Source organism: Xiphophorus maculatus, chromosome 10 (assembly GCF_002775205.1).
Source record: "Xiphophorus maculatus strain JP 163 A chromosome 10, X_maculatus-5.0-male, whole genome shotgun sequence".
Classification (NCBI taxonomy): domain Eukaryota; kingdom Metazoa; phylum Chordata; class Actinopteri; order Cyprinodontiformes; family Poeciliidae; genus Xiphophorus; species Xiphophorus maculatus.
In genome coordinates this window covers 18,756,767-18,774,083 of record NC_036452.1, presented here as the reverse complement: position 1 = coordinate 18,774,083, position 17,317 = coordinate 18,756,767, and the positions used below count along the sequence as shown (strand labels likewise).

Genomic DNA, 17,317 nt, shown 5'->3' with positions numbered 1-17,317 from the left:
CTCGAGACTGTGAGCCCTGTCTGAATCTAATCAAGCAGAAAGAAGTTGCGGTTTGTGTGGGAAATCCAACATTGCCCTCCTGTTTGTTGTGTCCCCAGATACTCCTGATGAATAATGAAATAAGCCCCACGGAGCTGGACTTCCTGCTGAGATATCCTGTCCAACCAGGTGTAACTTCGCCAGTGGATTTCCTATCAAACCAGTCCTGGGGAGGGATCAAGGTACGGAAAAAGGGATGAAAAAACTACCCCATTAAAACTTTTTCACAACAGGCATGAGTCAAAGTTATGTTTTGAGGCACCGTCAAATATTTTGTTTGGTTGGTTCATGAACAAAGGATTAAAGGAAATGCTACAACTTAAATGAGTTTGTGGGTGGACATTTAATGCACCATACTTAAATGTCCACCCACAAACTCATTTAAGTATGGTGCATTTTTTATGCATTTTGTTAAAACGAGAAACTAGGAAAAAATATCTTCATGTGTAACTCATGGATGGCTCTCCCGAAATGAGTCATTACTTAAAGAACCATTTTTGAGTTTACTTGTGACCTCCTGCATGAGTTGTCTTGTGTAGTTTTTAGTAGGCCAGACACTCCTTGGAAAGTTCTCTCCTGATCTATGTTTTCTTCCATTTGCGGATAATGACTCCAACTGTGGTTCACTGAAGTCCCAAAGTGCTGATTCTAATGGTCTGGCAGTAATCAGGTCAGGATGTGACAAGTGAAATGGAACTCAGCTTTTAGGATTAATCACCGTTAATTTTCCTCTCCATGGGCTGCCACCTCATCGTGGTGGAGTTGAGAGTCCCAATGATCCTAGGAACTAGGTTGTCGGGGGCCTTATGCCCCTGGTAGTTTCATACATATGACACACAGGCCCTTAGTGAGAGATCAGACAGACTGCAGTCTAAAGACTTCTCCTGATGAAGAACAGAAATGGAAACTGTTGTCCTTCAACTGGACGTGGGTCACGGAGCACAGTCCGAAAAGGAAATGCAGATCTCTCTTCCTATGCACTCATCAGTTATGGGAGGTGGCAACAGGGTTGGGTGCTATGTGGAATGGGCGGTGGTCAGGGAAATGGACCTTGACCACTGATCCTCATCTACAGGAGCTGGCTCTTAGGATGTTAAATGTCATGTCAAGGTCTTGTTCACAAATGAAGGAAAAATGGGGCAGGAGGAGTGTGGACTGCTTCTCATGTGAATGCTTTACCAGTCTGTCATGGTGAAGAAAGAGCTGACCGATTGTTCTGTGTTCCTATCCCCATCTATGGTCACAAGCTTTGGGTAGTGACCAAAAGAATGAGATTGTGGATGCAAGCAGCCACAATGAGTTTTCTCTTCAGGGTGTCTGGGTTCTTCCTCCCTTAGAGCTGTGGTGAAAAGTTTGGAAATCCAGCTCAGAGTTATGCTGCTACTTCTTCACATTGGGAGGAGCCAGTCGAGGTGGCTCATGCTCAGGATGCCTGGACTTGGGCACTGGTTAGGTGTTCCGGTGCCTCTGGGATACCTCACGTTTCGATCACGTCCCTCCGGGAGGCGACCCAGAGGAAGACTCAAGACACAGTGGAGGTCCTAGGAAAGCCTTGGGATTCTCCTGAAGGAGCTGGACCAGGTGGATAGGGAGAGTGAAGTCTGGGCTTATTTGCTTAGGCTGCTGACCCTGAAACCCGACCCCAGATTAATTGAAAGATTGTGAACAAGTGTAAGGAATTTCAGATTTTGCAAAGGAAGGAATTTAATTTTTCCAAATAGGTTGGCTTAGATGGCTTTTTTCCCCTTGTGTTTATTCATTATTTGAAAACTAAAGTAAAATATAGAATACTGTATAGATCCAAACACTTTTTCCCCACACAGTATCTGAAATTACCCTCAACATCTTTTGACTTACAGTTTGTGGAATTGCTTCATATGATGTAATCTGTATGCTCTTCCAGCAACAACTCTCTGAGAACAGAAGCTCATAAAGATGCCTGCAGATTTATAACATATACCCCAGTTTCACCTGGATCTCTCTCCTGATAGCATGTGATGCTGCATGGAGTCACTCTACATGTGACGCCGAAGCATCATAACACTGAACAAAGCAGTTACTCCTGAAGAAAAAGCCGTCTTCCTCCGCACTGTTTCCTTCTCTTGTCAAATCAGTTTAGCAGCAAACCGAAGCCTAACAGCAGTAAGTCTGTCTGTTCGCTTCTTCTGTTCATAAATGTTTCAGCCTGTTCTGCCTACAATATTAACTTAACCTAAACCCCTCCGGCTTCTGAGAGAGCCCATCCTCGCTGCACTCGGCGCACTGCAGATGTTTAAGGTCCCGGCTAATCAAATTCTGTCACTTGATTTTCTTATCGCAGCAGGAAACATAATCAGTAGGAAAGCTTTAAAGGACGATAAGATCCTCTGATTGCTCGGCTCTCTTGACGATGTTACCAGAGGAGGAATCCCTCGGGACTGAGTGCGTTCTTTCTGAACAGGACTAAGAGGTTGCCACCCACCTGGGATAATTAAACAAGTGAAGTCAGAGTGAAGAACTGTTTGCTGAGAGCCACCTTGTCTCATCTCCCTTCACCTCACCAACTCTAACGGCGTGGAGTTCTTTTATTTCTTGACACCTTGTCTTTGCGTGTTGGGGGTGGGTGGGGATGATTGCAGTAGTCTCCTGGTAGTTTATGCAGTGTGAAACATGGCATACACTCTTGCTGTGCGTGTGTGTGTGTGTGCTTGTCATAAAGTGACTACCTGCTCAAGGCAGCACTGTGACACTGCTGTTTTCCACAGATGAGATAAGATGTCTGTCAGCTAGGGGCTCACAATGGAACCCCACTGTTTGTGCTGTGGATGCATATTTAGACTTCCTTTACCCCCATGCTGTTACAAAAGCGACTGTGTTTACTCAGCATTTTCTTTTGAATAAATGTTATTTAAATAAGCACGAGAGAAAGATAAGCAATCGGTTTTTTTTCTCCCCCTCTCTTTCAATTTTTGCAAACAAAGTTAGTGCTTTTGCTGAGAAATCTTTCCAAAGTGGTCAAAAACTTTGATGTTGATGAACAGAACTTTGCAATTTAAATCCTGTTTCCTCTCTCTCTCTCTCTCTCTCTCTTTCTCTCTCTCAAATATGACAGTCCCTGTGCTCCATGGATGAGTTCAAGCACCTAGACAGAGACATCCAGGGTTCACCCAAACGCTGGAAGAAGTTTGTCGAGTCTGAGTGTCCAGAGAAAGAGAAATTCCCGCAGGACTGGAAGAGCAAAACGTCTCTCCAGAGGCTTTGCATGATGAGGACCCTGAGACCCGACCGCATGACGTACGCTGTCAGGTGAGCAGTGGGGTCACTGTTTGACCTTTGTTCTGTGATCTTTGAAGGATCTCTCTGACCTGTTGTTGAAAGGGAAAAGGTTAAAGACAAAACCTTTGGCTTTTGTGAGGCGTTATCAAGGTGCATGTTTTCATTTCTTCTAGTTCGTAGTAATTGGAGCTTCAAGCTACTTGCTTCTGTAAACTGTTAGATTTCCCACATGCATACGCTTTTCTTGAACAAGAAACCTTTTTCTTAAAATTATAACTAGTCATTGATCTATTTATACAATTAAAAGGCTCAGTCAGTCATCATCTCATCAAAGGAAAAGTCTTATTTGAGGACTTTTAATAATTCATTTGTACCCTACACATAGTTAAATAATCACAGAACATTGACTGATATTTACAAAAAAAGGTAGAGAAGACAAGTTCTTTAATTTGACAAGGCCTTTACTAACAGGGATAATTGATGTATTTTTGACATTTTTGAAAGCATATATACTTGGAACAATGTAAAAGTTCAAGTAACTCAATGACGATCTCAGATGAATTGGAAAAACAATAATTTTTTAGAAGTAGGGAAAATATTTGGAATGAGTTAATGTTTTACTCTTAATGCTTCTGGTGCTTTGTACACCAAAATAATGATAAAAAATTCTTCAAATTCAACTTAAACATCTTGTTTCAACAAGGAACTAACCTCGAACAACAAAGATGAATTGTGGCAATATTAAACCCAGATAATATTATCTGTCTGGAATTGCATTAAAAAAAACTCAACCATACAACCCATTTGATACTTTGTGTGCTAAAATGTACAAATTTAAACAAACTTTTGTCGATTTTCTACCACAAAGAGTGGTGAAACATAACGTGATAGCATGGCATGATCCTGCCTTCAGCCAATGGTTCAGGCTGGTTTCATGAACAGTACTGCGAACCACTGTCCACCTCAGTGACCAGATCTAAGTACATTAGACATTTGGGTTTTGGTGGAACAGGAGATTTGAATCAAATCTGCAGAAACTATGTGGAACAGCTTTGTCAGTGGAAACTTACCATGAGAAATGTTTTCGACACCCTTTCTAATGCTTCCTTTAAGAATTAAGGCAGTTGTTAAGTCAATGGTTTGTCCAAACCGACATTAGAGAGTTCACCATATCAAGTGGTCAGTGAGTGTATTTGAGCATATAAATATAATTTTGGATGGATAAAAGTAAACCTTAAATTAATTCCAACTTAACACACCAGTTCTTGTCTTTAAAACTCAGTGGTTTGTTTACTGAACAACCATTCTGTTCATTTTTATACATCTATTTTTTGTTTGTTTGTCCGAAGCCTGTGAATTTCAGAAGCACTTCATGTTAAATGTCAAAAACCTTTTTTAAGCCTGCACTTCATTTTCCTCCCTTTCCAGCTGCACAGTTTCTTCTTTTATGCAGAACCTTTCACAACAGGTCAAGAGATGTCAAGTCTCAAGCCAGAGCAAAAAAATATGTAACTGTGTTGTATTTGGTATTTTTTGCTTGCAATTTCTGCTATTTTGGTCTTCAGAGTATCGTGAAATATTCAGGAATTACATGAATATTTTTAATAGTTAACATACATCCAGCCGATGTATTGTCACTGTTTTAAATAAATTCTTTAAAAGGTCAAACATGAGTAGTCACTCTTTACACAGAGTCTGTAGCTCCATGACGGAGCCGTCCTTGGTTCAAATCCCAAACTTGGAACCTTTGCAGAATATCTTTCTCCTTCTCTCTCTCTCTGTGTTTTCTATTTACTGTTGATAAAGTTCACAAAATTTTAAATGTTCTTTAATAATTCAGATAGCATATATAATGTTTACCTGTTAGGTAGGATGTGTATCATGCTCTTATCATTCATTTACAAATGAAACAAAGACGAGCTTCACCAGAACACTCATTTCCAAATATCAAATCTAAAAACTGCACAAAGGTGCAAGCTCCTAATTTATTTAAAGCCTTCCCATTCTTATCAGCAAACTGTGTTTGAGACAGAAAGCATTTCTTGTGATTTGCTGATTTTAAACAGCTGTCTCTGCACTATAAGAGGAATCAGATTCTTCAAGGTCTGCACTTTGTCGGTCAAAGATGAAACAAAACAAGCTGAAGAGAACTAAGCCTTGTCCCCTCCTGCAGAGACTTTGTAGAGGAGAAACTGGGAGGCGAGTACGTGATGGGCAGATCACTGGACTTCGCTGTCTCCTTTGAAGAGTCCAGTCCAGCTACTCCCATGTTCTTCATCCTGTCTCCTGGAGTGGATCCTTTGAAGGACGTAGAGAAACATGGTAATGCCACTGCTTGATGTAAGCCTTAAAATTTCACTCTAAAGTTCAGCACAAACTAACATGTGACCAATTTATCGTATTTTGTAAAGGAACTGGAGTTGAGGCGTATGGAGCCTTATAAAAGTGTTTATATCCCTTGAAGTTTTTCGAAATTTCTCACACTAAAACTTTGCTTGATGTAATTAATATCACAAAACAATTATTTGAAGATACCCATTGAAAACAAAAAATTTTCACATTTAGCCCCTCCCCTCTCTTGCAGAAGGCTCACCTGACCAATCAGAATCAAAGCAATGAGATTCTGAGGGAGGCTTAAAACTCTAACAACATGTCAAGCTTGTCCAGAGATGAGCCTTTTTAGTTGAAACAAACAGGAAAAGCCAAAGCCTTCAGAGTTGAACCAGTGCAAGAATCTTAGTAAGTAAAGGAATTAGCTGCTATCATGGCTAATCATCCAATATGTGGACCCCAAGCTGCACCCAAGTGCAACATTTCCGGAAACAGAAATTGAAGAACTGCTGCCGAATACAGTTCCACAGAGTAGATCTTTGCTTTCACTGTAACAAAAATCTTTTCATGAACCTGATCCCTGTTTACGCTGTAAGACCATCTGTTTTCCAATAAATCCCACAGCTGAATCCAAGGTGTATACTTCCACAAAGGATATTGATACTTCTACTAAATGTTTCTTGTTCTATTTTGCTATACAGAAAAGACACTTTTTTAAAAAACATTTTTTACATTTCTTTTTCCTAACTGGGGGCTAAAATGACTACTACGTAATGGGTTAGTACCAATTATTTCAATGTAAATGCTGTAACAAAGTGACTTTTTCACCTTTGTTACAAAGAACCCTAAGCCTTTAAAAAACTGCCATTCTGTCAAATAACGAGTATCCAGCATTTTTCTAAGTATTGGTAAAAAGGGGATCTGCTATGCAAAATTCATATCTTGCACAATTTTGTACTTCCATTTGTGCAATCATTACTTCTAAAAACAGACAAAAAACACAATCCATGATTTTTTTTTTTCTTTTGGTAATAAGTTTATGTTTTTTAGTGTCTGGAAAATGAGCCGTTTCAAAAACCTCTTGATTAAGTCGCGCAGTGTGACTTAATCAAGAGCAACCCCAGCAGCACCCCGCCTGTCAACCAGCAACCCAAGCTGAGCTCCAGAATGTTTGGTCAGATGGTTTTATCGCTGAATGCGCTGTACAATGGCTGCTGGAAACTGCAAGTGTATGGGTAATGAAGCTAAGTGCACGGAATTCAATCTATTGGGGGTTGCAGAAAACATGTCCTTCAGGAAGGCTCAATCTCTAGATTCCAGCTGGTATTTTCCTAAAGAATATTTAGGAACAATTCATAATTTTTCCACAACTTGATAACTGTATACTACTTTCTATGAATTCCAATGAAACACATGTAAATTTTTTATTGAGAGAAAATGTGGCAAAGTTCAACTGGAATGAATACTGTTCTAGGGAAATCTAGTCTAACTTGTAGTTTTCTCTGATTCCAACAGAGTCATTCTGTCTGATACATCAAAGGTGTATCAGACAGAACAACAGTTTGTGCTGTGATGCCAGCCGTCCCTACCAAAGCACAGCAGTATCTGGGTAGATTAAGCGGATTATGCTAAAGGTCATAAATATATGAGGCGACACCACTGGTGTATTAGGGGCAGCGGAAAGTAAATGTCACCGGTTTGAGTTATTTTACATCCCTGTTTGAATACTGTGTATGCCAACCCTCACGACGCCTTGGTTTTGCTTCTTTGACCAAAATAAATATTCTAAAAATGGGAGCTTTTCCACTGACCTGGAAAAGGGGACTCTCACAGCCTGATATCTTTTTAATCTGCTGCCAAACTATTCTGTCTGTGGGTATTTAGAGTTGGCTCCATGAAATATTCAGGCAGCAGAGATTGTTTCAGCTAACAGTAGCAAAGTAATATCCACAGTGTGTCGGCGCAACCTGGTCCCCCGTGCAAATTCACGAGTCAGTACTTTGGCATTAATGCTCTTCATCATCATGTGTCATATTGCTTGTGTGTAACGCTCTGTTTCTATAGCTTAAATAACGTACTCTTTTGATTGATTTAATAATGGCGGTTAGATGCCGTTATTACCCGGAGAGAACCGTTATAGGTGAGATTTTTATTGGCGTCTCTCTCCTTCTTTCTCTCTCTGAGAGAAGCAGGATACCGTGTGAAATGCACCAGTCTCTCCTAATGTGATAAGTGAGAGCAACGCTTCTGAAACTCCCCAGAAGTAGCATCGTTATTGATTATCAACAGTTTTATTTTTCAGCAGTAAAATCAAAGCCAAAAGTAACCAGTCTCTGCTGCAGAAAATGCTGATGAGTTCCTGCTCCCTGAACAAAAAAAGGGGGGATTATTTTATCATGTGAAAATTGGGTTTCATCATCTGTATTAGGATCTAATTAGATTTTTATTAGATAGGTGAGGTGATTTCGAAAGCTCTGCAGGGGACTAATGGCAGTGTGGAAAAAGACTGAAACTTCACTTAGTTTTAAATTTGAGAACAAGATTACCCGAAAATAAATGTCGAATGCACTCAAAAGTTTTCAATGGGGCAGCTTTACTGACATATGGATTACGAAGTAACTGGATGTTAACACTTAAAGTGATATTTATTTCAGGGGGGTTTCTGTGAAGAGATTAGCAGTTATTATCTTACATGCAGTATTCATTTTCTCTAAATACATATTGGTTTGTATTTGTTTTGTTTTTCCACAGGCTAAAGTTAATGGCTTTTCAGATTGGCATAGAAGTCAAATTTGACCATATTAATATGATATCATACCATATCATAAACTTTAATCCACAGTTAGATTTGCGGTAGACAGTCATTTATAGTTAATGTTTTAATACAACAAAAAATACACATATATTTCATTTCATGAAAGAGTTTGTCCACTCTTTAAAAGTTTTTTTTTCAGTACCTTCAAATTTGTGGGTGTCAATAAACGCAGAGGCCTTTTACATTTTTCACATTTTAGTCTGAAGTTTTACTGGACTTTGATTGGGGCGATACATTTTACATTTTGTTGTCATGATTTTTCACCAGTGTTCAAGTTTTTAACAGATGGGCCTCACATTTGACTCTAGGACACTTTGGACTCGTGAACTGCACAGTTTCCAGATCCCACAGCTTTAAATCAGGCCCCAGTCAGCAGGCCTTCCCCACTGCATCTGACAGCTGAATTCTGTCAGACAGAGAGAAGCACGGGCAGGGAAATTCAGAATGAACAATAAACCGCCCCCAAAAAATCAACCGCCGTTGGCCCCATTGTGCACACCAGAAGTCTTGTATTGAGAAAAATGTTTGCTGGAATCCACAGATGGTAACAAAATAACTTACCAGACGTAGTAAGGATGTTATTCTGTAGGTGTTCTGTATTGTTTGCATAATGCCAGCTCTGTAATGCACCTTCTAGCCATAATTCTTAGTGAGGCTTAGTTGATGTTATTCAATTCTGTTTATCTTGTTGTTGTGTGTAAATCATACTAAATGTGTCTATTATCCTCTAGGGAAAAAGATGGGCTACACATTTGACAACAACAACTTCCACAATGTGTCTTTGGGTCAAGGCCAAGAGGTTATAGCTGAACAAGCCCTGGATCTGGCCTCTAGGGAAGGCCATTGGGTCATCTTGCAGGTAAAGCAAACACTCATGTATTTCACGCAGCCTCCAGGCAGGGAATTTAAGTACTGAATAATTCATCATGAAGCTAGGGATATAGATTTGGTTTTGTTGGTTCCTGATCAGATAGATTTAAATGTCCAAATCAGATTTTTCAAATATTTCAAGAAACATTCAGCCAAGAATCAATTAATCAGTTAATAAAATTAAGTTCATTACTGAGTTTATTTACATAAAGTATTTCCAGAGCATTACAGAACTATTTTGCCGTGGTTCCTAGCAAATCAAGTGGACATGCACTATGTTGCCTTCTACATTGTCGCTCAGCATGCAATAAAATAAAGCTTTTGAAAATGCATGAACAGTAGTGGTCTTAAGATTATATATATATATATATATATATATATATATATATATATATATATTGAAGGTTATTTTTGTCACTGTGACTGATGTTGGTGGGAGGTTCCTAAGGAGGCAACATGTGAGAGTTTCCGTGGTAATCAGCAGTGCCACCTGTGGTGACTGGCAGTTGCAGAGACAGATTGGTCCACTTTATATCAAATCCTCAAATAAGTGAGTAATTTTGAATTTCCAAAACATTTTTGTTTCCAAATACAATCAAACTTACCTGGCTCTAGGAAAAAGAAATGATGACAGGACACTGGCGTGAGGCATTTTCCCTCAAATGGCCAGGCTTTAACAGTAAATGTGCAAAAAGGATGCCGAGTCGAGGCCACTCTATCCCGACTGCGTGGCCAATGTGGGATACTCAGGTCCAATCTGCCCGATTGATTGCCTCTCAATCTGCCCCCACCACCTTTCTGATGGGCTGCTTCAAAGTTTCTGCATTTCCCTCTCTGAGCCCCATCTGAGCAGAAGCTGCTGTTCAGACATATAATTACCTGTCGAGTAAGGGGGAACCTGCCATTGACCTGGCTTTCCACTGATGCAGCAGCAGAGGAAAATGTGGATGATGAGAGCAGAAGAGTGTGGGAAAGGCAGAGGATGCAAGTCGATGCATAAAATATTACAAAACAGGGAAAGCAACATGGCGGAATCGGTGGGTAATACGGAGAATATATTGGTGGTCAAATTCAGCGTGAACCTCTCCTCCTGGTCCTTTTTCTTTATTCTTCTTTTTGCTCAGTGTCATGGGGGTGGCTCTTGGCAAGCAGAGCCACAGACAGTCGATGAAAAAGTGAGTAGGAGGTTTGTTGCTAGGGGGACGAGACTTTCTTAATCCTAATCGATCTGCATTCTTATGCTAAGGTAATTACACAAGTTTTGTCTGCTATCCTGGGCCCAACACTGTTTCCCTTTTTTTCTCGCCTGTGTGTTTCTGTGTGTGTCCCACCGTGCCTGGTCTGCGGTTCATATGTGTCGATACGTCCCACTGGAATTCCTCCAAGGTTTTCACTTAAAATGCAAAAGCCCGCCTTGCCCTCCGGATAAGAGAAGAACAGACACAGCAGCTTCAGATATTGTAGTATATAATACAACAACCCATTCAGTTAGGGAAAAAATGCAGGAAAGAAAATTTTTCCATGCAGACAAACCATGGAGGAAAGCAGACATCCAGATGTGCATACAAAAACTGTTTTTCTCTACATAGAAGATATTCCTGTTAACCTTTCACTTTCATGACCATCACAAATATTCCTACATCAGCTTGTCTGTTTCTTTTTGTGGATTCTGTTCTGTCTTTCCAGACCTCTGGTCGGTTGAGGCATGCTCGGCCCCTGGGCAAGGCACTCAACCCCAAACTGCCTATCAATCTGTGTATTTTGTGTTTCAGTGCGAGTGGCTCTATATGTCATCAGCATGACAAATTCTGTCTGTTTATGTTTGGCATCTTCCGCATCAAGAATATTTCATCTGATTGTGTCACATAGACATTTGGAAAAAAAGGCTAAAGTTTTTTTTTTTCTTCCTTCCCTGTGACGATAATAACTTTTGCTGGATAATAAATTGTCCCAGTAATTGTTGCGATAAATGATATAATAATAAAATATATATATAATAACAAGATAAAAATGCAAATTCAACCTCTCAAAGAGCAATAAATGTTCATTTTGTAAGGAACTCTTAACATTGGAAATGGAAAATATTTTAAATATCCAAAAATAAGAAAACAACCAAAAACAATAAATAAAGCGGAAATAAAAACCACACACACACGAAACCATAAAAAAATTTGTTTATGATGTCTCTAAACAAAATTTCCCTTCAAAGAATATTTATCATCAGAATGAAAATTATTGAACTTAATTTAACATGTCAGAGACAAACAGGTAGCCTGTGTCACATTGATTTTGTCATCTATAAAATCAAGGAGGGGGTGGATCTCCAGTAGTAATTTGAGACGTGGTACACACTGAACAGATTGCACTCCATCACAGAGTAATACGCAGACACACAACTATGAATACACTCGTACCCAAGAACATTTGTTGGGAGACTTTTATTTTTTTAGAAAATAACTAAGAATTGGTTTTAGAGTTTTTACTTCCTGTGGGAGTAGAAATGTTTAAGAGGCTGGTTAAAGAAGAACATTAATCCAAGCAACATGAGGCACGTCAAGGTTTGTTTGCTTTATTAGACATTCAAACAGACACACCTGCTCTGCAAAAACACAAAATCTTACCAAGCATTTTTGGTCTAGTTGCTAGTTCAAATATCTCAGCATCTTCAGTACTTGTTCCTTTGGCAGATTATTTAACTCATAACAAGATATTTTCTCATGATGTAAGTTAATTTAACTGCAGAGAGCAAGTACTTTTTTATCAGTATTAAGGGATTATTGACTTAAAACAAACCTCTAAAGCTTTCTGAAAAGTAACTTTTAAGTTTGATTTATTTTAATTGTAATAAGATATTTGCACTAGAAACGAGACCAGAATTACTTTGTAAACTTTTGTTTTTGCAGTGTAAGCTTCTTATTTGCATAGACCTAAATTTATATCATTTCCATACACATTGAAATATTTGAAAAGACCTTCTTTCACATGTAAGGATTTTCCTTTTGTTTTTATACGTCCTGCATTTATAGCCTAAACATGCAGTCTGATAATTGCACAACATTAAGCATTTTTTACATTAAAATCCATGCCAAGACACCTACTGCAGCTGTATTCTCCACACTTGTGAATTTATTCTCAGGCTGCTGAGCTGTGAGTGCCTTCATTATGTCGGTGGAGCAGGTTTTATTATCTCCCCCGCCCTCAGCCCTGTTTTTTGCTTTTCTACGTCAGTGCGGAGTCTGAGAGACTCTGAGCTGCAGGGCCGCCTCCTCAGTGCAGGAGCCCAGCTGTGCAGCTGTCCTCGTCCGCGCCGCTCCCAGACCAATGCATTTCTTCCTCTGCGAAAGAGAAATACTGTGTGCGGTCGCCTGCGTGTGTTTCTGCTTGCTCGATGGTTATGCTTATGGTGCAGTTGAACGTGCCATTGTGCCGTCCCTCGGGGCGCGTGTGACAGCAATGCGTCAAAGACCTTGCCAGTGGTGTTTCCTAATGGCTTTTAGATTCAACTTTCATATTATTATGTAAATAGAGGACTCCTTGACGTGGTATCATTGCAGCCATCGGAGAAGCTGGGAGGCCCTTATCGGGAAGATGTTGAGGGAAGGAGGAAAAAAACCTGAAAAACACGGCACCTGAAAGTTAATTAAAAAGCCATAAAAAAAGGAGCTCTCTGCTGTCGTGTTTGTTTGTCTGTTGGCCTGCTGGTTCTTTCTCCATTCCTCTCGTCTTCTCTCCCTGCAGCCACACGATGAATGCTTTCATTACAGTGACAAGTTCTCGGGCAGTCTCTCACTTCTACTGTTGGCTCACTTTATAGCCAAACTATTTACATGCCAAGAGGAAGAGTTGTGCTGTGGCTTGATGAAAAAGCGTTTGAATTTAGACTTTTAATTTGTATACCATTCATTACTCTCTAAGGCACCGGCAGGCGGAGAACTAACTTACGTCCTTCTCTGTTCCCAACTCCTCCTGAACTTCGTCGGTGGATTAACTTTACTTTTTCTCTTCTGAGTCCCGCAAAACTGATGTCCCAACCCTCCCCTGTTGTTCCCTGTCATTCGTTAAAGAGTTCTTACTCCAGTCATCATAAGAAAGATTAAATACTGAGAGCAAAGGGAAATGAGAAAGTAAAGCGGCTTATGAATCAATGACTGCAGTTATTAGTGCTGTAATTAGATTTAGGGAGTGGGCAGTGCTGCGTGGTGAGATGTGTGGGGGGCTGGGCACACTCCTTATCAGTCATCAGATATCCTGTTCTCGTCAGGACAGTTGAGATGGAAAATTGAAGTTGTCCGCAGCTCGTGTTACACAGAGATGAATACGTATAAAAGTCTTAAAAATCCTCTACCGGAAAACGGTCACTTCATTCTGTCAACCTAAAAAAAAGCGTTTCAGGCGCTATGTACCATTTAATTTAGTGCCACATCAAAGTCACAGTAAAGAACGGGAGATGTGTAGCATTTTAATTGCTCCTTTTTTCTAGTTGTCATCACAGGACGGAATTATATTGGCGATTCCAGCTCCTTATTATGGCACTTTGTGTTATCCATTTAAGCCCAGACATTTACAGAAAAGTCGAAGTGCAGTCAGAGCAGATAGAAGACATAAGAGCAGGAGTCGAAATGTTGTGTTTCCACACTTCCTAACCTGAATGGTCGTTAATGTTTAATAGGCAGTGTTGCAAGGAGCACTGAGCATCTTATCTTAGGAATATGCACAATAGTACAATTACTACAGCAGTAAACATTAGGGCTGTTCTACGAAGGTAGACACTTTCCCTTGAAAATGCACCCAACATTCAGCATTCACTCCACTTGACATAAGAACAAAACACTCTGTATAATAATGTTGTGTGCAGTGCGGCTATTGAATAACAAATAAGTGAAATTATTATAGGATAGGCTAACCTTGCAATAAATTCCACAAATGGATAATAAATTGTCAAAAACTATTGAATTAAACTATTTTTCTATCTTTTTGCTTGTTTTCTCCTCTGTAAGAACATCCATCTGGTTGCTCGCTGGCTGGGCACGCTGGAGAAACTTCTGGAGCAGTATGCCGAGGGAAGCCACGAGAACCTCCGAGTGTTTGTGAGCGCTGAGCCGTCCTCCACCCGCGACAGCCACATCATCCCTCAGGGGATCCTGGAGAACTCCATCAAGATTACGAATGAACCGCCTACTGGCATGCATGCCAACCTGCACAAAGCCCTGGACAACTTCAACCAGGTAACACTTTCAGGGTTGTGGATATCAATGTGCTTAGTAAGTAGTAATAAGCTTTACTGCCACGCTTATGTTTAGATGATAGACAATAATGGATTCACGAGAAATAGAAACGGGTTGAAAATGTCAACTTTTGTAACGTTTTCAGCTGGTGCAGTTTGCTTTCATAACCTCACTGTGTCAAACGATCCAAAAACCTGTTCCCTCCCTTGCCTGTGGTGGCGCTGCACTGAAAGAAACAACACCAAAACCCTCAGAAGACGACACTGAGCACAACTTCCTCCTTCAAACAATGTAAACAAAATTAAGTGGTGTTAGATTTTAGTGAATGTAAGTTTTCTCTTTTTTCTTTGGCAAAAGACAACAAGCTGTTTCTCCCTATAGCATTAAACTCTTGTTTTACTTTTATTGAACCAAAATGTCATTTTTTATAGTCCACTTCCTGCTTTTGCAGTGGTCTCCAGTCTGCTTGCATACCAGATTTGAACCATACCAGAGTTTGCTTTACTTGAAAATACAGTCTCAATGCAAAAAGACTTCATGAACCCAGGCATCAGTGCTAACAACCTCGATAGCTCTCCACACTCCTTTAAAAATAGTGAAATCGACATTACCACCTATAGCAGTGCTTCTCAATTCCAGTTCTCAGGCCCCCCTGCCCTGCATGTTTTAGATGTGCCTCTATTCCAGAACAGCTGATTCAAATGATTGCATGACCATCAAGTACTGCAGAAACCTGTTAAACACCTAAATATTCAATACAGGTGTGTGGCAGAAGGGAAACACCTAAAAAATGCAAGGCAGGGGGGCGTGAGGACCGGAATTGAGAAACACTGACCTATAGGAATCTACAAAATAATTGCCAGTGTTTTTAGTTAGCCAGGATGTACATTTACTTCTTGTTACCCCAATACTTTTTCATTTTTTTTCTCTTAAACAGCAGAAATGCTGGCATGCGATTACTTAAAAGTGGTGGAGGCTTCTTCAATGTTTTAACTGACTAGGGATGCAATTCATGTCTGAGTTTCATATTAATACCTCTAGACAATGCTCAGAGGAACTTATTAGCGCTTTGAGACAGACTTCCCTTTGACCAGAAATATTGTAGGGCTTTTAATATTGCAAGTTTTTGTACCACTAGATTTCATTAAACCCCCAGTATGTATACATCAACCTATATACTTGTCAAAAATATGTTTACATGTATGAATATTTATGGATCTACCAATTTGGATTATTAAACTATGCAAATAATAATAAAAAAGAATACTTTCAATTACTACTTCCTCCTTTTTATAATATTACACAAAAAGCCCTTTGCACAGATACATACCCACACGTCAACTCTTGTTTTGCTCCCATTTTGAGGAGAGGTTTTTACTATTTGTTTGACTATATTTAGTTACTCTCATGACTAGGGAAGATGTAGACCCAGAGCACCAGATTTCCCAGAACAATATGAGTGCCCATTGTATGGGATCAAAATATCTTAAGGCAGTTGTTTTTTATTTACTGTTGAAGAGGTTTTGTTCTTCTCTTAGTTGTGAGTCATAGCTGAGACAATACAGTGTTCAATTTTATGAAGCTGCCAAATTATAATTGTTACAACAAACACAAAGTACAGTCGTCTCCTAGCTACTCAGTTTCCTGTGACCTACGCAGGGCATTGCTGAAGTGAAAACTTGGTATGGTGAACACTGGTGGGGGCGGAAGGATTACTTGAGGACAGACGTCTGAACAAGGCCAATTTGCGGCTATGTTATCAGGGAAAAGCTAGACGATATTATGCTCCTGGTTCATTCTGCAGGCTCCGTAGTTAGAATGGATCTGTGTGCCACAGTGGCCTCCTCAAGTGTTTCTCTACCTTATCGGTTCTTTGTCTGTATCTAAGCCTTACCATTACCTCGGTGCTTTGCTGCCAATGCATCTTCGCCCGCACCATTACCTGACCTCTCGGCTACGTCCCGATCCATTTCCACAATCCTTAGTTTGCTGATGTGTATCTTGCCTGATAAGTGCGATGTGTTTGTGAGCCCTGCCTTATGCAGAGGCATGGGAGGCCTGCTGAGGTTAGGCTCGGAGAATATTCTGGTCATGTGTTGTCGGTGAGACTTAATCAATGGCCGCCTGACTCTCTGTTATGGACCACCCGCAAGGCTAAAGCCAGAGCTAAGCCAGAGAAATAACATTCTTTTTTCTTTGGTTTTTCTGCAATTCCCCAACATAATATCTTCCCAGACCACTGTCAAAGAAATTATATAACTTACATCACTAAAAGTTAAACCCTAGAGAGTGCCTATGGATTTCCAATTCCTTATTGGTCTGTTCAGCCTATCATTCTTTGTGGGTAATCAGACATCAAAGATGGTTAACTCTGGCAGTTCATTGATATGGAAATGTCCTTTCAGTTCGTGTTTGTGAATGCAGAGTATGAAGGGGTGTGCATGTTTGTACCAACAATCTTGCAGCATTTTGTTTCTCTCCAGTCCACAGGTCATGGATAGGGAGGTTATGCATCTCTTTCAGCTGGGTTGAGCAGAGGAGCGCCGTGCAGAATATTAACTAAACCTCAAACAACGACTGTGTGTGTGTGTGTGTGTGTGTGTGTGTGTGTGTGTGTGTGTGTGTGTGTGTGTGTGTGTGTGTGTGTGTGTGTGTGTGGGTGTGTGTGGGTGTGTGTGTGTGTGTGTGTGTGTGGCAGTAGGGGTGCACTCTACTTATTCACTCTATGTGCACATCGTAGCAGTCAGCTCCCCAGGGCACTGCAGTAGGGGGGAAATGTGGG

General features: G+C 40.2%; 1 protein-coding gene across 3 annotated transcripts in view; it reads left to right on the top strand.

The window, feature by feature from the left end:
- The window catches only part of LOC102234985 (dynein heavy chain 9, axonemal), a 162,541-nt gene that overhangs the window by 126,235 nt on the left and 18,989 nt on the right, over positions 1-17,317 (top strand). For all 3 annotated transcript variants that reach the window (XM_005809964.3, XM_023341256.1, XM_023341257.1), the window contains 5 exons: positions 99-221; positions 3,131-3,324; positions 5,468-5,616; positions 9,172-9,299; positions 14,308-14,535. In XM_005809964.3, the coding sequence (XP_005810021.3) occupies positions 99-221; positions 3,131-3,324; positions 5,468-5,616; positions 9,172-9,299; positions 14,308-14,535 (822 nt within the window). The remainder of the gene's footprint in view (positions 1-98; positions 222-3,130; positions 3,325-5,467; positions 5,617-9,171; positions 9,300-14,307; positions 14,536-17,317) is intronic.